The sequence below is a fragment of the Anolis sagrei genome, chromosome X (genome assembly GCF_037176765.1).
Source record: "Anolis sagrei isolate rAnoSag1 chromosome X, rAnoSag1.mat, whole genome shotgun sequence".
Classification (NCBI taxonomy): domain Eukaryota; kingdom Metazoa; phylum Chordata; class Lepidosauria; order Squamata; family Dactyloidae; genus Anolis; species Anolis sagrei.
Genome location: NC_090034.1, coordinates 60,228,126 through 60,252,220, shown reverse-complemented (window position 1 = coordinate 60,252,220; position 24,095 = coordinate 60,228,126). Strand labels below are relative to the sequence as shown.

General features: G+C 38.7%; 2 protein-coding genes across 3 annotated transcripts; one reads left to right on the top strand and one right to left on the bottom strand.

Annotated features, from left to right (window-relative positions):
- The first annotated feature begins 979 nt into the window (after window positions 1-979).
- CCDC117 (coiled-coil domain containing 117) lies at window positions 980-12,184 on the top strand. The gene is made up of 5 exons (XM_060784804.2): window positions 980-1,199; window positions 1,297-1,347; window positions 5,517-5,684; window positions 5,813-5,998; window positions 11,936-12,184. Exons 1-5 carry the CDS (start codon window positions 1,123-1,125, stop codon window positions 12,066-12,068), a joined length of 615 nt encoding a protein of 204 aa, XP_060640787.2. The 5' UTR covers window positions 980-1,122; the 3' UTR covers window positions 12,069-12,184.
- Window positions 12,181-23,793, bottom strand: XBP1 (X-box binding protein 1). 2 transcript variants are annotated; one of them, XR_010910532.1, is made up of 5 exons: window positions 23,528-23,793; window positions 20,830-20,926; window positions 16,757-17,079; window positions 12,964-13,772; window positions 12,181-12,789 (listed from the first exon to the last, which is right to left on the bottom strand). XR_010910532.1 is itself a non-coding variant. In XM_060784803.2 (4 exons), the coding sequence occupies exons 1-4, from the start codon at window positions 23,776-23,778 to the stop codon at window positions 13,535-13,537; spliced, it is 909 nt and encodes a 302-aa protein (XP_060640786.2). In that variant the 5' UTR covers window positions 23,779-23,793; the 3' UTR covers window positions 12,181-13,534. The 2 variants fall into 2 exon arrangements, 1 of the variants encoding a protein (XP_060640786.2); XM_060784803.2 differs by having other exon boundaries at window positions 12,181-13,772.
- Between the last annotated feature and the right edge of the window lie 302 nt (window positions 23,794-24,095).

Below are 24,095 nucleotides of genomic sequence, written 5' to 3'. Positions count from 1 at the left end.
AATAATAACGTAATTAGATAATAAACATAATAGTAATAACTTCTAGGAATGGATATGTATACTAATAATAAAATAATGAAAATAGAAATAAAAGAATAAAATAGAAATAAAATAACAGTAATATACAATTAAATAAAAAATAGAAATACAATAATAAAAATAGAAATAAAATAATAAAAATAGAAATAAAATAATAATAAAAATAGAAATAAAAGAATAAAATAGAAATAAAATAACAGTAATATACAATTAAATAATAAAAAATTGAAATAAAATAATAAAAATAGAAATAAAATAATGAAAATAGAAATAAAATAATAAAAATAGAAATAAAAGAATAAAATAGAAATAAAAGAATAAAATAGAAATAAAACAACAGTAATATACAATGTAATAATAATAAAAATAGAAATAAAAGAATAAAATAGAAATAAAAGAATAAAATAGAAATAAAAGAATAAAATAGAAATAAAACAACAGTAATATACAATGTAATAATAATAAAAATAGAAATAAAAGAATAAAATAGAAATAAAAGAATAAAATAGAAATAAAAGAATAAAATAGAAATAAAACAACAGTAATATACAATGTAATAATAATAAAAATAGAAATAAAATAATAAAAATAGAAATAAAATAATAATAAAAATAGTAATAAATAACAGTAATGGCAATAATAATAATAATAATAATAATAATAATAATAATAATAATGGAACAACACAGAAAGATATGTTTATAAATAATAGAAAAAAATAATATTAATAGCAAAAATAAATAGGGAACTACGCATGCGCAGGCATTCGGCAAAAAAAAAAAAACCTAGCTACCTCATAATGCGCATGCATAAACGTCAGGAACAACCACGCATGCGCAAACCCGGATTGCTTGGCTTTGGCTTTTAGAAACGGGCTAGAAAAGAAACCGCGGGGGGAAAAGCCCCAACCATATCATACTGCGCATGTGCTTCATTTAGGGAAACCACGCATGCGCGAAACCATTTTTTTGTGCAGGCGGGGACTACGTTTCCCGGTGTGCTGTGCGTTGGAAATCTTGAGGAGCGAAGGCAGGCAGGAAAGACACGCGTCTCGGTAGCGGAGGGCCTGGAAAGGCCGTGAGGATGATGGCTGCACGGGTGGAAGCGGGCGCCCTTTTCGCCGCCGGGCCCGGAAGCGCCGCGCGGAGAGAGCGGCCCCGGTGCGGACACGCGTCTCTTGCGGGTCGGGGATTCACACGTGATTAGGGCCTGAAACGCCTCTAAATAGGCTTTTCTCCCTCTTTTTTTTCTCTTTAGGGTTTGCAGGAGGGGAAGGAAGCACAAAATGGGCGGAAAGGAGCCCGAAGGGTGAGAAGGACTCCTCATATCATAATAAAACATAATAGTTATAAGTATGATTAAATTTATAATATAATATATATGTAATTATATATAAAAGCATAATATTAATATCTATATTTGTTATAGTATTAATATATTATATCAATAAAACATTAATATTATATATATAATTAAATTTATATTATTTCACTAGCTGTCCCCTGCCACGCGTTGCTGTGGTTCACATGGGGGTTCTGTGTGGGAGGTTTGGATCAATTCTATCGTTGGTGGGGTTCAGAATGCTCAGTGATTGTTGGTGAACTATAAATCCCAGCAACTACAACTCCCAAATGTCAAGATTCTATTTTCCCCAAACTCCACCAGTGTTCACATTTGGACATATTAAGTATTCGTGTAGAGTTTGGTCCAGATCCATCATTGTTTGAGTCCACAGTGATCTCTGGATGTATCTGAACTACAACTCCAAAACCAAAGGACCCTGCCCACCAAACACTTCCAGTATTTTCTGTTGGTCATGGGAGAACTGTGTGCCAAGTTTGGTTCAATTCTATCGTTGGTGGGGTTCACAATGCTCTGTGATTGTAGGTGAACTATAAATCCCAGCAACGACAACTCCCAAATGTCAAGATTTTATTTCCCCCAAACTCCACCAGTGTTCACATTTGGGCATCTTGAGTATTCTTGTAGAGTTTGGTCCAGATCCATCATTGTTTGAGTCCACAGTGATTTCTGGATGTAGGTGAACTACAACTCCAAAACCAAAGGACACTGCTCACCAAACCCTTCCAGTATTTTCTGTTGTTCATGGGAGAACTGTGTGCCAAGTTTGGTTCAATTCCATCATTGGTGGGGTTCAGAATGCTCTTTGATTGTAAGTGAACTATAAATCCCAGCAACTACAATTCCCAGATGACAAAATTAATTTTTTTGAGTGAAGGACATACATTGGGTTGTTAGGTGTCTTGTGTCCAAACTTGGTGTCAATTCATCCAGTGGTTTTTGAGTTCTGTTAATCCCACAAACGAACATTACATTTTTATTTATATAGATTAATTTATTATAATATGTGTATTATTTTTATTATAATTATATTAATATTCTATTATATTTACATATGTTATTCTATTCTATTAAAATTGTATATTATCATTATATTAATATTTATATTATAATTCTATTCTATTTCTATTGTTATTCTATTATAATTATATTAATATTATTCTATTAATATTTTATATTAATACTATCTGTCCCCTGCCACGCGTTGCTGTGGACAAGTCTGTGTATATGTGTTTTGTGTGTATATGTGTGTGTATATATTTGTGTATATGTGTGGTTGCAGTGGGTTTGCACATTCGTTGTAATGTATTTTGTTTTTTGGCTTTCTAAGTCCCTTCTGTTGTGTTTTTCAGTGTTTTTATGAGTGACTAGCCGTCCCCTGCCATGCATTGCTGTGGCCCAGTCTGTTGATCTGGAAAGTAAAGTAATGAGAAAGTGTTGGTTTCTAATATATGCAATGCCTTTCTGCTTGTGGGTAAACAGTATTTCTTGTTGTTTCTTTGTCAGTGTTGATGTGGAGAGTGTCTGGTTTGCCTATTCTGGAACATGCAACATATTATTGTCCTTCTTTTGGGGTCCCTTTCAAATCTATGATACTATATCTGTGTGTGTGTGAATCATATCTATCAATATCTATGGCAGGATGGTTCTTTGTCAGGAGGGCTTTGATTACGTTTTCTTGCTCTGGTGAAGGGCGTTGGATTGGATGGCCTTGAGTATTTTCTGTTGGTCATGGGCGTTCTGTGTGGGATGTTTGCTCCGATTCTGTCGTTCGTGGGGTTCAGAATGCTCTTTGTTTGTAGGTGAACTGTGAATCCCAGTGACTACAACTCCCAAATATCAAGGTCTATTTCCCCCAAACTCTATCTGTGTTCATATTTGGGCGTATTGCGTGCTTGTGCCAAGTTTGGTCCAGATCCATCATTGTTTGAGTCCACAGTGCTCTCTGGATGTAGGTGAACTACAACTCCCAAACTCAAGGTCAATGCCCACCAAACACTTCCAGTATTTTCTGTTGGTCATGGGAGTCCTGTGTGTCAAGTCTGATTCAATTCCATTGTTGATGGAGTTCAGAATGCTCTTTGATTGTAGGTGAACAATAAATCCAAGCAACTACAACTCCCAAATGACAAAATCATAATTTTTTGAGTGATGGTCCCTCCTTGTGTTGTGAGACGTTTTGTTGCCAAATTTTGTGTGATTTCGTTCATTGGTTCTTTTGTTTTTAAGGTACTCATTATGCACAGAGCATTTTTATATATATAGATGGTCCCTCGTTGGCCTGATAGGTGTCTTGTGTCCAAATTTGGTGTCAATTCGTTCAGTGGTTTTTGAGTTCTGTTGAGTTCTGGAACTCTCTCCCCAAGGACATCAGACAAACCCCAACGCTGGCTGTCTTTAGGAAGAGTCTGAAGACCTGGCTGTTCCAGTGTGCCTTTCCAGAATAGGAAACTCCTGGCATCAAGTCCCAAATGCACTTTGTTAGAGATTCAGGATTATTTGCACATTGCACCTATCTCCAAATATCTCTACATATCACTTGTCAAGTCCAGCACTTTTAAATTTTGTCTATTACACTTGGCCCGGCCCTTGGTTTTAAATGTGTCACTGTGTCATTGTTTGTTATTGTTCTAATGCTTTGCTTGATGTTTTATTTGCTTATGACTTTTATTGTGCACGTGTATGTTATTGTTGTTGGTGACCTTGGCCTTTGTAAGCCGCATCGAGTCCTTCGGGGTATAAATAAAGTTAATAATAATAATAATAATAATCCCACAAACGAACATAACATTTTTATTTATATAGACTAGCTGTACCCGCCAAGCGTTGCTGTGGCCAACCTTCCCTCCCTCCCTCTTTCTGTCCCTCTCTCCTTCCTTCCCTCTTTTTCTTCCCCTTCTTCCTTCTCTATCTGTTTCTTTTCTTACTTCCTTTGCTCTTTGGTTCCATCCTTCCTTGTCTCTTTCTTTCCTTCCCTCCGTCTTTCTCTCTTTCATTCCTTCTCTCCTTCCCTTTCACTTTTTTATTTCCTTCTCTCCTTCCTTCCCTCTCTATCTTTCTTTCCTTCCCTCCGTCTTTCTCTTTCGTTCCTTCTCTCCTTCCCTCTTTCACTTTATTTCCTTCCCTCCTTCTCTACCTTTCTTTCTTTCCTTCCTTCCGTCTTGCTCTCTTTCATTCCTTCTCTCCTTCCCTCTTTCACTTTATTTCCTTCTCTCCTTCCTTCCTTCTCTGTCTTTCTTTCTTTCCCTCCGTCTTTCTCTTTCGTTCCTTCTCTCCTTCCCTCTTTCACTTTATTTCCTTCCCTCCTTCCTTCCTTCTCTACCTTTCCTTCCTTCCTTCCGTCTTTCTCTCTTTCATTCCTTCTCTCCTTCCCTCTTTCACTTTTTTATTTCTTTCTCTTCTTCCTTCCTTCTCTACCTTTCTTTCTTTCTTTCCTTCCCTCCGCCTTTCTCTCTTTCGTTCCTTCTCTCCTTCCCTTTCACTTTCTTTCCTTCCTTCCGTCTTTCTCTCTTTCATTCCTTCTCTCCTTCCCTCTTTCACTTTTTTATTTCCTTCTCCTCTTCCTTCCTTCTCTATCTTTTTTTCTTCCTTCCCTCCGTCTTTCTCCTTTCGTTCCTTCTGTCCTTCCCTCTTTCACTTTATTTCCTTCCTTCTCTATCTTTCTTTTTTCCTTTTCTCCTTCCCCTTTCTTTCCCTCTTTCTCTCCTTCCTCCCTTCCCTCTTTCTGTGTATGTTATGTGTGTGTATTTCTGTCTATATTTGTGTATATGTGTATATATGTGTGTTTCTGTACATATATGGTTTTGTGCATGTGTTGTAATGTATTTTTTGTTTTTTGGCTTCTTAAGTCTCTTCTGCTGTGTTTTTCAGTGTTTTTATGAGTTATGATCACTCGTTGCCCTGATAGGTGTATTGTATCCAAATTTGGTGTCAATTCGTCCAGTGGTCTTTGAGTTCTGTTAATCCCACAAACTAACATAACATTTTTATTTATATAGATTACTCTAATATTATATTATTTATCTACTATTATATTATTATAAATATTACATTATATGCTTTCTAATCCAGCTGGGCCTGTTGTTGTTTGTTTCCTTGTTTACCTTCTCTGACAGTGTCCCCCTCCCCAAGAAGCGGATGACAGAGGAGGAGGGGCCATTCTTGATTGGCAGCCAGAGCACCCTTCCTGCCCCGCCCCCCTCCGAGGCACTGCCCACTTCTTGCGAATCCATCGAAATGGAGGAAACGGCAACCCTGAGGCGGCTGAGGGAGATTGAAGAGCGGTGAGACTACGTTTCCCAGAATGCCTCTCCCTCTGACCTGCATGCAAACCACCACCGAGGCTGTTGAAGTTGTAGGCCTGGATATTGAAGGCCTAGTCGGCTGACTGTTGGCCTCTCTTTCCTGTCAGAATCATCGACGATGAAGATGACGACGACGATGGGAACGACAGCCTTGTGAGGCAGGATGGCGACGTCAGCCATGTTGGACTGCCCATGTTGGTGCTATCAGAGACCCTGAAGGCCAGCCTCAGGCGGCAGCAGCAGGACTTTGGCCACGAGGGGGGCGGCCTCACCAAGAGGATCCTCGAGTCCATGTAAGTGAGTGCAGCCACCATCTTGGAAGTAATGCTGAAAGGCTTCTCTCAGGGTGTAGGCCCCATTGTTTTCTATTGGGGAAAAGCGGCCATTTTGAATCTCTTTCCTGTGAGGAAACCTTGGAGAAAGGTGGCTATTTTGAAATACCGTATATTCCAGGGTACTAGACGACTTTTAAGGTATCTAAAACCTTATAAAATTTTGGGGGTCTTCTAGTACCCCAGGTATAAAATTAAAATAACAAAAAAATACTGTCCTTGGCTGCCTTGACCTCGGGCTCCCCTACCCCTCCACTCATGGCGGCCTTAGGCCGCTCTCCTTTCTTGGCGGCCGGGCCCCTGGGCTGCTTCCCATGCGGCCTAAGCAGTGCTCCTTCCTAGCCAGGCCTCGTGGTCTCGCGGGAGAAGACGCGATTCTCGCGAGGCCTCGCTAGGAAGGAGCGATGCTTAGGCCGCTCTCCCTCCTAGCGAGGCCTTGCGAGAATCGCATCTTCTCCCGCGAGACAACATGGGAGAAGACGCGATTCTCGGAAGGCCGCACTAGGAAGAGGAGCGACCTAAGCCGCGCGCCTTCCTAGCATGGCCTTCCCGCGACACCACGTTGTTTCGCGGGAGAAGACGCTATTCTTGCATAGGCCTCGCTAGGAAGGAGAGCGGCCTAAGCAGAAGGGCTTCCCGAGAGCGGCCTAAGCAGAAGGCCTGATTTGGGGACACGTCTTAAACGGCGAGTATATCCCCAAGTCTCTATTTTGCCTTCTAAAATGGGGGATCGTCTTATAGCCCCAGTAGTTTTATACCCTGGAATATACAGTACCTTTTCTAGGTACTATAATAATGTTTTCTATTGGGGGAAGGTGGCCATTTTGGATTCTTTCTTTGAGGAAAAACAATGAAGAAATAATGTCTATGGAGGGTGGCTATTTTGAATCTTTTGCTTGAGGCGAAAACAATGGGAAAGATAGCCATTTTGAATCACTTAAAGGCTTCTTAAAAGATGTAGACCTCTCTGTTTCCTATTGGGGAATGGTGGCCATTTTGAATCACAATAAGAGAGGTAAAGGGGCTGCCCTTTTGAATGTCTTTTCTATAGAGGAGCCCATTGGAATGTGGGGCAAAGGCAGCCATTTCAGATTTCTACAGGGTGAGGAAGCATAACTTCCTTTTTTCAAAACTTAATAAAACCCATTGTATGAATCAGAAATATTTATTTTCTTTTTTATAATGTAGGCCATACCTAAAGTTTTGTTTTACGTAGTTTTGAAGATCAAATTAGGTAGGTGACGTCCCCCATTCTCCATTTCTCCGATTTCTGGTGTTTGGCATGACTCTTGCCAGCATAGCAGGCGTTATGTTGGCAATTTCTTACTTTTTTAAAAAAAGAAATTTTATTAAGTTTTATAAAAAGAATACGAGTAAGAACAATAAAATATTTAAAAAGTGAGAAAGGAAAGAAAAAGAGAAGAGAAAAAAAAAGGATGACTTACATTCCATCTTCTTGGCAATAATTTTTCTTTCATAAAAACAAAAAATTACTTCTCAAAGAGAAAAATTGTCGGGTTGTTGTAGGTTTTTCCAGGCTATATGGCCATGTTCTGGAGGCAATTTTTCTCCTGACGTTTTGCCTGCATCTATGGCAAGCATCCTCAGAGGTAATGAGGTCTGATTGTCCCTCGTATTTATTGTCATTTTTGCAAATTTTCTAGATAGTTATCGAGAGGGTCCCCAATTTGTCCTCTTTAAAATATTACCTGTGTTTTTCTTCAACAAAAAAGTCAATTCGTCCATATCTTTTATTTTTCTTACTCTTCCCTATCCACTCTTCTATTGGTGGAATTGATTCCTGTTTCCATTCTCTTGCGAAAACAATCCTGGCGGCTGTCGTAATATATGTAAAAAGTTTATCTTCTTGTTCATATCCGTAAACCCTAATAGATAATATTCTGTTTTTTTCACAAAACTTCTTTTTAAAATCGTTTGTGTTTCTTCGTGTATCTTTGCCCTAAAATTAACTGCCACTTTACACGTCCACCACATGTGGTAAACGGATCCAAGTTGGTCCTTACATTTCCAACACTTATCCGAGACTGTTTTATACACTTTAGCTAATTGTTTTGGTGTAGTATACCATCTGTGGAACATTTTTATCCAATTTTCTTTTAAATCTGTTGCATAAGTATATTTTAATTTTCTGTTCCACTTTTGCTCCCACTCTCTCATTTGGATTGGTCTTCTTAGATTTTGAGCCCATTTTACCATACACTCTTTAACCTGCTTTTTCGGTCAGCCAGTTAAGTAATATATTGTAAATACTGGATGTTATTTTTTCCCCATTTTTAATAGCCTGTCCCATATTACTTCTTCCCAACTGAAACCAAACTTTTTATCTTGATTATAGTATTCTTTAATTTGCATATAATGTAGCCATGAAAGATTTGTAAACTTCTGTTTAACTCCTCATATGTCTTAATAGTATTTGTACTCTTATTTAACAAGTTAGGGCTGGGCAACCATGGAAAAATTTGTTTATAAACTCGATTCGTTTTTAGGGGGTTTTTGCGTTTCGATTTTTAAATTAATTCCGAAATTTTCCTTTAAAAAATTTCGATATTTATGAAATTTCGTAAATTACGAATCAATTACGAATTGATTTCGAAACAATTACAAATCGATTCGTTAATGGCGGGCGCGATCGCGCAATACGCTAATAAAACCTCCAAATGGGACAGGAAGCTTCCCTCTCCCTCTGTTGTTGACTGTTGGTGTGATAATTTATTTTTTTTTCACTGAGAAAACAAACGACTATAAAACTTGCACCAGACATGCGGAAATAATAACCAAACAATTTCGAATCAATTACGAATCGATTTCGAACCAATTACGAAACGAATTGAAAAAAATCGTTTCGTTTTTTAGTTGCTCCTGAATGGTTCAATATCGCTTTGTTATAAAAAAATAATAATAACGAATTAATAACGAATTACGAAATTAACGAACGAAATCGCCCAGCCCTATAACAAGTCTCTATATGTTGGCCATCTTTTCCAACCTAAAAGTCTTCGCTGGTGTGCTTCCATCAGGGAGATCCATAAAGGTGTTTTAGAGATGTTTTTTGTATTTTTGCCAGACTCTCAACAGCGACGCTCTGACAAAGTTACCAAACTTTACCAAAATTACCAAAATTCTTTTCCTTCGTCTCTCTCTCATACCACAAGTAGGCATGCCAGCCTACTCTTAAATCATTTTCTTCGGTATTTAATAAATCTTCTTTATTCAATAATATCCAATCTTTAATCCACATCAAAGCACAAGCATCATGATAGGCTTTAAAGTCCGGGAGGCCTAAGCCGCCTCTAGATTTCTTATCAATCAGGTTATCGTATTTTATTCTTGGCCTTCCTCCGGCTCAAATAAATTTAATTTTTTTTTCATTTTACAAAAAGTGATTGACTTCTAATTATTGGGAGGTTCTGAAAAAGAAACATCAGTTTCGGTAATATATTCATCTTAAAGATATCCGGCCTAATAATGATAATTTCAAATGTGTCCACTTTAATAGGTCCTTTTGAATTTTTGTCCACATCTCTTCATAATTATTCTTCAATAATTGACCATTTTTGCTTGTTATCCAAACTCCCAGGCATTTAATTTTTTTAACTATTTCCAGACCTGTTTGTTCCTTAATCATTAGGCTTGTTTGATCGTGTTCGTTAGTTTCTAAAGTCGTTATTAATTCGTATTTAAATTAGCTTACGATCCAATATCGAGCCATGCAGGAATAGTGTGAAGAGTAATTAAGAATCGAAACAATTTTTCCAAATTTTCGTAATTATTTTGTAATTATTAAGACGGGAAAGGAGAGAAAAGGTGCCAGCGTTGCCTTTCCTCCCCATCCTCCTCCTCCTCCTCCTCCTGGAGATATTTTATTATCTTATTACTTATTTTATTATTTTATTTTATTATTTATTATATTTTATTATTTAATTAATTTTAAGTGATTTTAATTTGTATTTTTACTAACTTAATGTATTTTAATTTCATCCTGAATTTATTTTAATTTGGTTTCTGTTAGTTGTAAGTTTTATCACCAACAGTCAGCAACAGAGGGAGAGGGATGCTTCAGAAGTTCCCATTTGGAGGTGTTTTTAGCGCATTGCGCAATCGCGTCCGCCATTAACGAATCGATTCGTAATTAACGAAATTTCGTAAATTTTGAAATCTTAAATTTCGGAAGTCCTCAGAAATTCGAAACGCTGGCGCCCCCTGGAAACGAAGCGAGTTTAGAACCAAATTTTTTCTTGATCAAACAAGCCTATTAATCATATCCTGTTTTTTTCTTTTCTACATTCTTAGTTAATATCTTCGTTTTTGACATATTAATCTAATGTTAGCAATTTCTTCCTGGATGTTGGTCTTCAAACCTTGTAGGGTCCTTTGACGGTTCACATAAACACGGGATTAAAAAAAAAACAGAAAAAAATCACAAGGAGCCAAATCTGGAGAGCAGGCCGGCAACTCCAGATCCGCTCGAAAAGTAGGCCTTAACGGCAAAAGCACGCTCCTCACTGTTCCAGCGCATGATGGCGACTGAACTGTGTCAGGACAAAACTTTATACTCTCGCCTCTCGAATGAGACCACTAGCGCTCCGCTACGTCTTCAACCGACTGAATGGCGCGCATTTTAAAAAAGGAAGTTGTGCTGGCGCACCCTGTATAAGAGTTTTAGTTGAAGTGGTCCACCATTTTGGATCTCTTTCTTAGGAGTCCAATCGTGTGTGAAGGAACGGCAGCCATTGAACGTCTATATGAGTCTGAGGCCATTTTGAATCTGTTCCTGAGGGGAAATGGGAAATGTTGGCCATTTTGGATCTCTTTTATAGAGTGCATTGGCGTGTGAAGGGATGGTGGCCATTTTGACTGTAAGAGTATGTGGCAAAGGTGCTTGCCATTTTGAATCTGTTCTTGAGGGAAAATGAGGAAAGGTGGCCATTTTGAATTTCTTCAATAGAGTCCAATGGGGTGTGAACAAATGGCAGCAATTTTAGATCTCCATAAGAGTTTCGAGGCGAAGGAGTTTGCCATTTTGAATCTTTTGATGGGAAATAATGGGGAATGGTGGCCATTTTTGATCTCATCTATAGAGTCCAATGAAGTGTGATGGAATGGTGGCCATTTTGGATCTGTGAATTTGAGGCAAAGGGATAGCAGCCATTTTGGATTATGAGTTTGAGGCGAAGGGGTGGCTATTTTGGATCTCTTCTATAGAGTCCAATGAAGTGTGATGGGATAGCAGCCATTTTGGATCTCTATGAGTTTGAGGCGAAGGGAGTGGCCATTTTGGATCTCTTCTATAGAGTCCAATGAAGTGTGATGGGATAGCAGCCATTTTGGATCTCTACGAGTTTGAGGCGAAGGGAGTGGCCATTTTGAATCTCTTCTATAGAGTCCAATGAAGTGTGAAGGGATAGCAGCCATTTTGGATCTCTACGAGTTTGAGGCAAAGGGGGTGGCCATTTTGGATCTCTTCTATAGAGTCCAATGATGTGTGAAGGGATAGCAGCCATTTTGGATCTCTACGAGTTTGAGTCGAAGGGGGTGGCCATTTTGGATCTCTTCTATAGAGTCCAATGAAGTGTGAAGGTATAGCAGCCATTTTGGATCTCTGTGAGTATGAGGCGATGGGTGTTGCCATTTTGAATGCTAATGCAGGAAAAATAATGGGGAATGGCTGCCATTTTGGATCTCTGTAAGAGTGTAAGGCAAAGGGGGTGGCCATTTTGGATCTCTTCTATAGTGTAATGGAGTCTATGGCAAAGCGAGTTGCCATCTTGAATCTGTTTTTAAGGGGAAACCATGGGGAATGGTGGCTGTTTTGGTATCCCTTCTTCTGAGGGGAACGGTAGCCATTTTGAGCCCGTTTTCTCCTCATTTTTGCCCCAGGAGCCGCCCGTCAATGGAGCTGGTCCTGTGGAAGCCCCTCCCTTCCACCATTTTGAAGAAGGCCTCATCATCCACATCACTTCCTCTTTATGGAAACACCGACCCTGCAGTGGAGGAAGAGATGGAGCTCTAAAGGAAGGAGAAAAAGGACACTTCCTGTGTGTATATGTATATATTATGTAATAAAACACATGTGTATATATGTATATAAAATAGTTATATTATATATAATAAAAAGAAGAAAATGGATTTTGCGTCACAATTTATTAACGGCGTTGATTTATACCCAAAAAGCAAATATATATATATAGGATTTCAAATCTTTACAACCATTGTCATTTTAATTAAAATTCCTAGAAACCCCATGGTTGTTACTGTAATTCTAATAATTACAGTATCATTATTTACATTTCTCACTTTTAAGTTGGCAAATTAGGAACAAAATACTGGGGAAGAAAGAGGAAAATTGAAGCCACACCCCTTTCCTTTTAGGCTTTTTTCAACCATTAAGCCCCACCTCCTGCTTTGAAGCCACTCCCCTTTCCAGCTATTGAATAGAGAATGGTGGCCATTTTGAATCCCTTCTCTGAGTGAATGTAATAGAGAAAGTTATCTCTATATAGGCTCAACTCTGTCTATTGGGGACGGCAGCCATTTTGGATTCCTATGAGCGGAAACAATACAGAAATCGTGGAGAAAGGCATCTCTCATGATCTAGGCCTTGCTCTCTTTCCTATTACGGAATGGTGGCCATTTTACATCTTTTCTGAGGTGAAAAAGACGAAGAGTGGCCATTTTGGAGTCCCTTTCCAATGGTACAATAATGGAGTCTTCTCTTAATAATGGAGAGAGGCCTTTTCTGTTGGGAACAGAGGCCTGTTTAAATCCCTTCTCTGAGGGGAAAAGAGTGGAATAGTAATAGCTGCTCATGATGTAGCCCTCGCTCTTTTCTACTGGGGAATGGTGGCCATTTTGGATCCCTTTCCTGAGGGAAAACAATAGGGAAAGGCTTCTAATATGATGTAGGCCTCACTCTTTTCTAGTGGGGAAAGGCTGCCATTTTGGAATCCTTTCAGGGGAAAACAGAGAAAAGTGGCCATTTTGGAATCCCTTTTCTTAAGGAAAACAATGGAGAGAGGCCTCATCTTTTCTATTGGGGAAGGCAGCCATTTTGGATCCCTTGCCCTGTGGCCAAAATGACGGGGAAGGGAAGCCATTTTGAAATCCCTTCTCTGAGAGAAAACAATGGAGGAATAATAATAACGGAGAAAGGCCTCTCATTTCTACTGGGGAAAGGCGGCCATTTTGGAATCGCTTTCCCTTAGGGGAGAGTAGGGTGGTCATTTTGAGTCCTCCTTCAGACGGTGACAAGCTGAGGGAAGAGCTCCCAGGCGGCAGCGAAGTCTGTGAAGGGGGAGTTGCCCTCAAAGTCGGAGTCATCGCCACTTCCTGACGGTTCCAGGAAACAGGAAGTGGAGGGCGAGGGAGGCGGGAGCAAAGGGAGCTCTGCCTCTTCCTGTTTCATCATTTCCTCGACCTCAGCATCTAAGAACGAGAGGGGCGAGGGAAGCAGGAGCTCTGCCTCTTCCTGTTTCATCATCATCTCGACTTCGAAGGGGAGGGGTTTGGTGTACGGGTGGTCGGCGCGGATGGCGGGTCCATCAGGGGCCTCCAGGCCACGTTCTGGGGGCCCCAACGCAGGAAAAGGGGGGCCCCGTACGGGAATGGAGTCGGTGCAAAATGGCCGACAATGGAGGACTTCCTCTTCCTGTTCTCCTTCCTCCAGCAGGAAGAGCGCCGGGTCCAGGCCCTCCAGCAGGCCCACAAGCACACCAGGCTGGGAGGAAAAGGAAGAATAAGAATATATAATAATAACATAAGAATAATTAAATAATACTATTAATAATAATATAATATAGTAGATAATATATATAATTACTTATTTAATAATATAAGAATAATGATATAATATATATTACTAGCTGTACCCTGGCCATGCGTTGCTGTGGCCTGAGAAAAGAGGAATCCCGGACATGAAACAATCTGGGCTGGGGAACACCTCCCCACAAAGATTTCCTGTAGGCAGGAAGAAGCCAGGCTTTTAAGCTGTAAGGATTTTCAAAGGTTATGAAGGTAGGCAATGTATGTGTATATATGTGTATATGTATGGTTTGCATGTGTACAAATACAAAAATAATGATGTAATAATATATATTTTGGTGATAACTAAAGCTCGAAATAACATTTGGACATTTCCTGAAGGAGTACCTCTTCCTATGTTTGCCTGCTGCTGAGTAAACCTTCCTGTGTTCCACCAGTGGGAGCAAAACACCACCAGGAGATGAGAAAGTGCCTTCTCTGTTGGGGCAATCCATTGGAACAGTGCTCTCTCACTAAGCGGGTTGATTGACACCAGTATTGGCTTCACTTTAGCACAGTGCTTCTCAACCCTGTGAGTCCCCAGGTATTTTGGCTTACAACTCCCAGAAATCCCAGGAGGTTTACCAGCTGTTAGGATTTCTGGGAGTTGAAGGCCAAAATATCTGGGGACCCACAGGTTGAGAACCACTGCTTTAGCACCTGGTCAAAACATAGCCTTTTACTGAAAGATTTTGGGGGGTTTATCCAGTGTTTATTGTGTATATGTATGTGGTTTTAACTTGTTTCAGGTTTTATATAGTTCATTGTGTTTTTCCATCATGTGATTTTAATGTTTATATTAATATGTTTTATGTTGTTACGTTTTATGATTTGATAGTTATTGTTGTTTATTGCTGGTTCTCTTGGACATCTCAGCGGCTTTCGATACCATCCATCTGGGTATCCTTCTGGGGCGACTCTCTGGGATGGGTCTTGGGGGCACGGTTTTGTCGTGGCTCCAGTCCTTCCTGGAGGGTAGATCCCAGATGGTGAAGCTGGGAGACGCCTGCTCAGACCCCTGGCCTTTGACCCGTGGGGTCCCGCAAGGCTCTATTTTGTCTCCCATGCTTTTTAACATCTACATGAAACCGCTGGGAGAGGTCATCCGGAGTTTTGGAGTTAGGTGCCATCTCTATGTAGATGACACACAACTCTACTACTCGTTTTCCACCTAATTCCAAGGAAGCCCCTCAGGTGCTGGACAAGTGCCTGGCTGCTGTGGCTGTCTGGATGAGGAGGAACAAGCTGAAGATTAATCCCGACAAGACAGAAGTCCTCCTGGTGGATCGAAAACCAGATCGGGGTATAGGGTGGCAACCTGTGCTGGGCGGGGTTACACTCCCCCTGAAATCACAGGTCCGCAGTTTGGGTGTCCTCCTGGACTCATCACTCACACGTGAGGCTCAGGTGTTGGCGGTGTCCGGGAGGGCTTTTGCACAATTGAGACTCGTGTGCCAACTGCGACCGTACCTCGTAAAGGCTGATCTTGCCAGGGTGGTCCATGCCTTGGTCACCTCTAGATTGGATTGCTGTAATGCGCTCTACGTGGGACTGCCCTTGAAAACGGCTCAGAAACTCCAACTGGTCCAACGGTCGGCGGCCAGGATGTTAAGTGGCGCCCCTTACAGAGAGAGGTCAACCCTCCTGTTTAAGGAGCTCCATTGGCTGCCGTTCATCTTCCGGTCCCAATTCAAGGTGCAGGTGCTTACCTACAAAGCCCTAAACGGTTTGGGACCTGCCTACCTGCGTGACCGCATCTCCATATATGAACCCATGCATTCCCTTCGATCTTCTGGTGAGGCCCTGCTCACGATCCCACTTGTGTCACATGCGCGTTTGGTGGGGACGAGGAACAGGGCCTTCTCTGTGGTGGGCCCCCGACTCTGGAACTCTCTCCCCAAGGAAATCAGACAAGCCCCAACGCTGGCTGTCTTTAGGAAGAATCTGAAGACCTAGCTGTTCCAGTATGCCTTTCCAGAATAGGAAACTCCTGGCATCAAGTCCCAAATGCACTTTGTTAGAGATTCAGGGTTATTTGCACACTGCACCTACCTCCAAATACCTCTACATATCACTTGTCATAATTTTTGAGTGTTGGTCACTCCTTGTGTACTGAGACGTTTTGTTGCCAAATTTGGTATGATTTCGTTCATTTGTTCTTTTGTTTTTAAGGTACTCATGCACCGAGCATTTATATATATATATAGATCACATAAGAATTGTACATTATAATATAGTAATAGTAATACATAATAATACATAATATAATTAATAATACAATATATAATAACACAATTAATAATACAATAATTAATAATACAATATACAATAACATAATAATATATTGTATTATTAATTATTGTATTATTAACTGTGTTATTATTATATATTGTATTATTAATTACATTATATATTATTATGTATTGCTATTATTATATTATAATATAGTATTATTATTGTATTATTAAACACAATAGTATATTGTATACTGTTCATTGAAATATGTTTTTAATGTTTTTTGATAATGCACTGTGTGTTGTAAAATTGTATTTGACACATGTTGTGAACCGAATCTGAGTCCCTCTCGAGGTGAGAAGATCGGTATAAAAAAACCCTAAATAAATAAATAATATATTTACAGTAATAAATAATTTTAATAGTAATATATAATCATAACAGGGCAACATGCAGTTATGGAATATAATTTGAAACGGCTTCTGGATTATGATTTCGGGTCTACGTGTCATGTTTAACAGCTTATTTAATGTCTTAATGTGGCAATGATTTGTTGACAATTTGGAAGCTGCTCTGAGTGCCCTCTGGGGTTGAGATACATAGAGTGGGGTAAAAATGCAGTAAATAAATAAATAAATAAAATAATGATGATGATGATGGTCTCACCTCAGCGCCTGAAGTACCCATAGTTGTATCCATGGGAGGAGGAAGAGAAGTGGAGTGTCCTCCATGGAGTTGAGTGTCCCCCGGTGCTGTGCCTGTCCCTTCTGCAGAGGAACACTTGAGCCAAGTGCTGCGGACTTAGCCGGCCCAGCCGAGGTTAACGCACCTCCTCCATCTTCCTCCTTCGTAGACACGATTATGGCCCCGCCCCCTCCTGCTTCTGATGGGTGGAGCCCCGCCAAGCGGAGGCGGAGCTCCTGGTTCTCGGAGGCCAATCCCTGAGCTTCTTCCCTCAGCCGGCGGTTCTCCTCTGACAGGCGCTGGTTCTGCAGGAAGTAGAATCATAAATTCGTATTACTATATTGCAAAGTTATTATATATTATTATATTCTATTATTATTATGTTATTATCAATATAATATGTTGATAGAATATATTATATTAGCATAGCAAAATATTGGTATTATGTACTATGTACTATATTGCAATATTAGTAATATTACACGCAATATATCATATACAATTATATATCATTATATTGTATTATATTAGTGTATTGCAATATATATATAACACAACCAGTATATTATACTATTAATATACTGTACTATATTATAAGTTGTAGTAGATTATATTACTATACTGTGGTGCTTTCCTTATACTAACACATAATAATAACACTGTTCTACACATTTTCAGTTTTTCTCAGTTACGGAAATGAAATGTGCCGTTTCTTAATAAATTTAACATGCTGAATTCAAATATAATAATTAAATGTGTTAATTGGCTCTGGTTTTTATGCAACAGCTATTTCAGTTTTCTCCACAATAGGTAATTCGTTAATATTATGATAATGCGCCTAACCTTACTGCATGTATATAAACCGTGAATATTTACTAAATTTTAGTCAAATTATATTGCCAATAGTTTATACATGAGAAATATTTATTTAATTAGTCTATTGTTTAGGTTTGTGCAGCAAGAAGCTATATTAGTAGGCCTAATGCAGTTGAAAAGTCTGAAAGTTTAAATGTCGCTTTAATTGTGACTTTAGTTTATATCCTGTTTGCTTCTCTTGACTTTTCTTTTGTATTCAAGGAAAGGATTGTCTCTTACAATGCTCCAGCAGTAGTCTGACAGCATTGACGGAGTCCATTTGCCTTGATATCTTTTTTCCATAGTGCTTTATTTACACACGTGCGAGGCATAACTACAGTAAAAAGAACAATGTAAAACTACGTTTAACGATACTGTCTCAGTCTCCAACTGACTGACCCTCACCATTCAAAAGTCTGGCCTTATATAGGGCTTTCTGGCTTTTGCACACGGCACTAATACTGCGTCATCAAACTTTCTAGAGTATTCTAGAATCTTCCATAGTGTAAGTCGCAACATGCATTTTTTCAACCATACGTGATTGCTTATCATAAAAACTAGAGCCAATATACATTTTTAAATGTCATTTTTGTTTTCAGCACCCCAAAATTATAAAAGAACAGCTATTTTCAGGCCTGCAACTTTCTAGAATCTTCCATAGTGTAAGTCGCAACATGCATTTTTTCAACCATACGTGATCACGTGATTGCTTATATCATAAAAACTAGAGCCAACATACATTTTTAAATGTCATTTTCGTTTTCAGCACCCCGAAATCTTAAAAGAACAGCTATTTTCAGGCCTGCAACTCTCTAGAATCTTCCATAGTGTAAGTCGCAACATGCATTTTTTCAACCATACGTGATCACGTGATTGCTTATATCATAAAAACTAGAGCCAACATACATTATTAAATGTCATTTTCGTTTTCAGCACCCCGAAATCTTAAAAGAACAGCTATTTTCAGGCCTGCAACTCTCTAGAATCTTCCATAGTGTAAGTCGCAACATGCATTTTTTCAACCATACGTGATCACGTGATTGCTTATATCATAAAAACTAGAGCCAACATACATTTTTAAATGTCATTTTCGTTTTCAGCACCCCAAAATCATAAAAGAACAACTATTTTCAGGCCCGAAACCTTTTCTCCTTTGAACAGTGTAATATTAAAAATTATTAATTAAAAAACAAAATATGGATTGTCGATGTAAAGGTACATCCCAGAGGTGATCGGCACACTGAGTGCAGTGCCTAAAGACTGCACTTAAACACAATCGACGCTGACAAAATTACCATCTGCTAGCTGCAGAAGGCCACCTTACTAGGATCTGCATGCATTATTCACTGATACATCACACAGTCCTAGACACTTGGGAAGTGTCCGATGTATGATCCAATACAATAGCCAGAAGAGTGACCTTGTCTGTTGTAGACTCGTTTCAAATAATAATAATAATCTTTATTTATACTCTGCCACCATCTCCCCAAAGGGGACTCAAGGTGGCTAACGTAAGGCCAAGCCCAGAATTAAAGTATAACAAAATAAAATGAGATACAAACAACAACGAATAACATCTAAACAAAATACAGAAAATAACAGAAAATGAAATAATCAAATGCAAAATAAGCAAATAATCAAAATAAAAATAATCAAATGCAAAATAACATGATAAAAAATAAAATAAAAGCACGGTGAGCGGGCCAAATACACATAATAATATTTATAAAAGCCTGGGTGAGATAAGTAAATGGAGAAGTAAGTATATATTAGTTATAGTACATTATAATGTTCTATGAGCCCCTGGTGGCGCAGTGGGTTAAACCCCTGTGCCGGCAGGACTGGTCGCAGGTTCAAATCCGGGGAGAGCCGGATGAGCTCCCTCTATCAGCTCCAGCTCCTCATGCGGGGACATGAGAGAAGCCTCCCACAAGGATGATAAAAACATCAAATCATCTGGGCGTCCCCTGGGCAACGTCCTTGCAGACGGCCAATTCTCTCACACCAGAAGTGACTTGCAGTCTCAAGTTGCTCCTGACACGACCAAAATAATGTTATATTATATTAAATATAAATATAAATTTGGCATTGCAGTGCCAAATGACATTACCCTTCCAGCCCTAACTTCTACTGAATTTTGCACTTTCCCTTAGCTCTATGCAGAAACTATTAGCACTTTGAGATTAGTATTTTTACTGTTCAGCCCATGGATTGCTTTTACGATGTTGTGTTATTGTAATGTGTTAATTTCATTTTTGACATTTTCATTTTACTTTATTGCTTTAATCTGTGTTTTTTCGGCCTTGTCCCTTTGTAAGCTGCCTCGAGTCTCCTTCGGGAGATGGAGGCAGGGTATAAAAATAAAGTTATTATTATTGTTGTTATTATAAATATAATTTCTACTACTAATAATAGTAATAATTTTACTTGTGCTTCCAGTTCAATTTAAATAAAATAAAGAAATGACATAGTGTAAAATAATATAATTTAATATACATAATAATCTATATAAATAAAAATGTAATGTTCATTTGTGGGATTAACAGAACTCAAAAACCACTGGAAGAATTGACACTAAATTTGGACATGGTACACCTAACAACCCAATCTATGTCCTTCACTCAAAAAAAAATATGATTTTGTCCTTTGGGAATTGTAGTTGCTGGGATTTATAGTTCACCTACAATCAAAGAGCATTCTGAACTCCACCAATGATGGAATTGAACCAAACCTGGCACACAGTTCTCCCATGACCAACAGAAAATACTGGAAGGGTTTGGTGGGCAGTGTCCTTTGGTTTTGGAGTTGTAGTTCACCTACATCCAGAGAGCACTGTGGACTCAAACAATGATGGATCTGGACCCAACTCTACAAGAATACTCAATATGCCCAAATGTGAACACTGAAGTTTGGGGAAAATAGATTCTTGACATTTGGGAGTTGTAGTTGCTGGGATTTATAGTTCACCTACAATCAAAGAGCGTTCTGAACCCCACCAATGACAGAATTGGGCCAAAACTCCCACACAGAACGCGTGGCAGGGGACAGCTAGTAATATATAATAATCTCATTTGTGCCTCCAGCTCAATAATATGATTTAATATACATAGTAATATAATAATCATAAAGATAGTATAGAAATCACATAATGCAAATATAATAAAATTTAATATACATATTAATAATAATAATATTCTCACTTGTGCCTCTAGCTCGATTGCTTGCCGCTCCAGCTCTCCCATCCGGGCCTTCTTGCGGTCACGGGCGCTTTGGGCTGCCACTCGGTTCTTCAGCTTCCTGAAATAGAGATGTAAATACATTATAAATATATAAATGCTGTAAATAAATAAATGATCCCTATATTAACAATAATATAAAGTTCCAGGGAGGAGAAACAACTACTTCCTGGTTTGCACAACAACACAAGCATGGCCGCCAGGAGGTTACTTCCTGCCAACGTGGCTCTGGACAGAAAGAGAGCCTGCATTACTATATAATAATAATAGGCTCTTTTATATAATAATAAATATTGGCTTCTTTTAATTATAATAATACAATAAAAATAATAGATTTATTTCATATATAAATATAAAGCATATATCATTCCTCTCCTTTTGTATAATAAAAACAAATATTGGCTTCATATATTATATAAAATATATTGTATTAATAATATTTTATTTTATTTATTTGACTTGTACTCCCGATTTGGCTCGGAGCGGTTTCCAGCAGTAAACTAAAACAATACAACCAACTTTAAAATACAATAAAAACGAGAACAGACATAGTCCCGAGTTATTCCTATAACCTATAAAAACAATATAATAATACATACTGGCTTCTTTTAAAATGATAATATTTTAAATATAATTATGATAATATAATAATAGATATTGGGTTACTTTTATATTATATACAATTATATATTATATAAAACCAACATATTAATTATATATCACTCCTCTCCTTAATATTGGCTTCTTCATATCTTCTATATACAGGGTTAGTCAAAATGCATAGGCCAATAAGCCACTCAATTGAATGGCTTATTGGCCTATGCATTTTGACTAACCCTGTATATAAAAATGCTCTGTGCATAATGAGTACCTTAAAAACAAAAGAACCAATGAACGAAATCACACCAAATTTGGCAACAAAACGTCTCACAACACAAGGAGTGACCATCCCTCAAAAAATTATGATTTTGTCATTTGGGAGTTGTAGTTGCTGGGATTTATAGTTCACCTACAATCAAAGAGCATTCTGAACTCCACCAACGATGGAATTATACACAGAACTCCCATGACCAACAGAAAATACTGAAAGCATTTGGTGGCCATTGAACTTGAGTTTTGGAGTTGTAGTTCACCTAAATCCAAAGAGCACTCTGGACTCAAACAATGAAAGATCTAGACCAAATTTGGCACGAATGCTCCATATGCCCAAATATAAACACAGATGGAGTTGGGGGGAAATAGACCTTGACATTTTAGAGTTGTAGTTACTGGAATTTATAGTTCACCTGCAACCAAAGAGCATTTTGAACCCCAGCAATGATACAATTGGGCCAGACTTCCCATACAGAACCCCCATGACCAACAGAAAATACTGTTGTCAAGTTCAATGGCCACCAAATGCTTTCAGTATTTTCTGTTGGTCATGGGAGTTCTGTGTATAATTCCATCGTTGATGGAGTTCAGAATGCTCTTTGATTGTAGGTGAACTAAAAATCCCAGTAATTACAACTCCCAAATGACAAAATCATAATTTTTTGAGTGATGGTCACTCCTTGTGTTGTGAGACGTTTTATTGCCAAACTTGGTGTGATTTAGTAACCCTTCTGACACCCCCTCATGACCCCCCCCCTTGGGGTCCTGACCTCCAGGTTGAGAGAAACTGTAATAGAGGATAACATGGGAATCATTAGACTGGGCCACAGCAACACGTGGCAGGGAATGGCTAGTATTATATAAAATGTATTATTACTATAGTAATACAATATATATATATATATATATAATATAAAACAGTATTACAGTGTGTGTATGTGTATATATATATATATATATATATATATATATATATAAACCTTTATATCCTGCCACCATTTCCCTGAAGGGATTCAGGGTGGCTTACATATATAATATGTATAACGCACTATATATATATTTATAATATAATGTAATAATATCATATATATATATATACACACATAATAATATAATAATATAATATTATATATATATATATAATATTATATTATATTATATGATATTATTAGCATTTTGAACCCCAGCAATGATACAATTGGGCCAGACTTCCCATACAAAACCCCCATGACCAACAGAAAATACTGTTGTCTTTAGTAACCCTTCTGACACCCCCTCATGACCCCCCCTTGGGGTCCTGACCCCCAGGTTGAGAAACATGGGAATCATTAGACTGGGCCACAGCAGCACGTGGCAGGGAATGGCTAGTATTATATAAAATGTATTATTATATAATATATATATATATATATACACATAATAATATACTAATATAATATAATATTATATATATATATTATTACATTATATTATTAATATATATAGTGCATTATACATATTATATATGTAAGCCATACATAATAATATATATAATATTATATATATATATATATATATATATACACGTAATTTAATATACATAATAAAGTGTGGTCTGCTCCATAACATATAAATGTACAAAAGTAAAATATAATAAAGAAATGACATAATCTAATATAGAAACAGCAATATAAAAATAATATAATTGACTATACGTAATACAGTAGGCACCTGCGTAATATACTAATGTAATAGACATACTACTATAATAATTCTAATAATGTACTAAGAATATAGGACTCTGAGGGACCTGCGCAAGGCCTTCTCCTCGGGGCTGAGGTGTGCGAGGCGCTGCCTCTTCCTCGGCTGCTGCGGCTGCTGCGAAGGCGACGCCGGCGAAGGCAAGGCCTCGGTTGTGGGCCTCCCCATCGCCATGGCGGGACTGGGCAGAAGCAACAGCCTCGGAGGAGCCGACGGCAGGGGAACCATCTCTCTTCTTCGGCGCCTTCCTCCCGAATGACACCTCTCCGCGCCCGGCAGCTCCTCCCCCTCGCCAGCCATTGGCTCCCCTGCCCTTACGTCACTCTGAATGCCGCTTCCTATTGGCCACCGGGATTGAGCGAGGGTTGAACAAGCTTTCCCAGCCGTTGCATCAGGCTCGCTTTGCTTGCCACGTTGGCCGCGCAGGCGCAGAAGGAGTGCCTCGAGACGGGGCGGGGCCTGGCGGGAAAGGGCGGGGCCAACGGACTTTAGCGAGGTCAAAAGGAAGGAATAATATTATAAGGGGAAAACCTATCTTGTAGCCCCACCCCTTTACCCGCACGTCAATACAGTACTTCTATTGAGGATGAAGAGGGGCGTGGCTATCCCGTGCCACG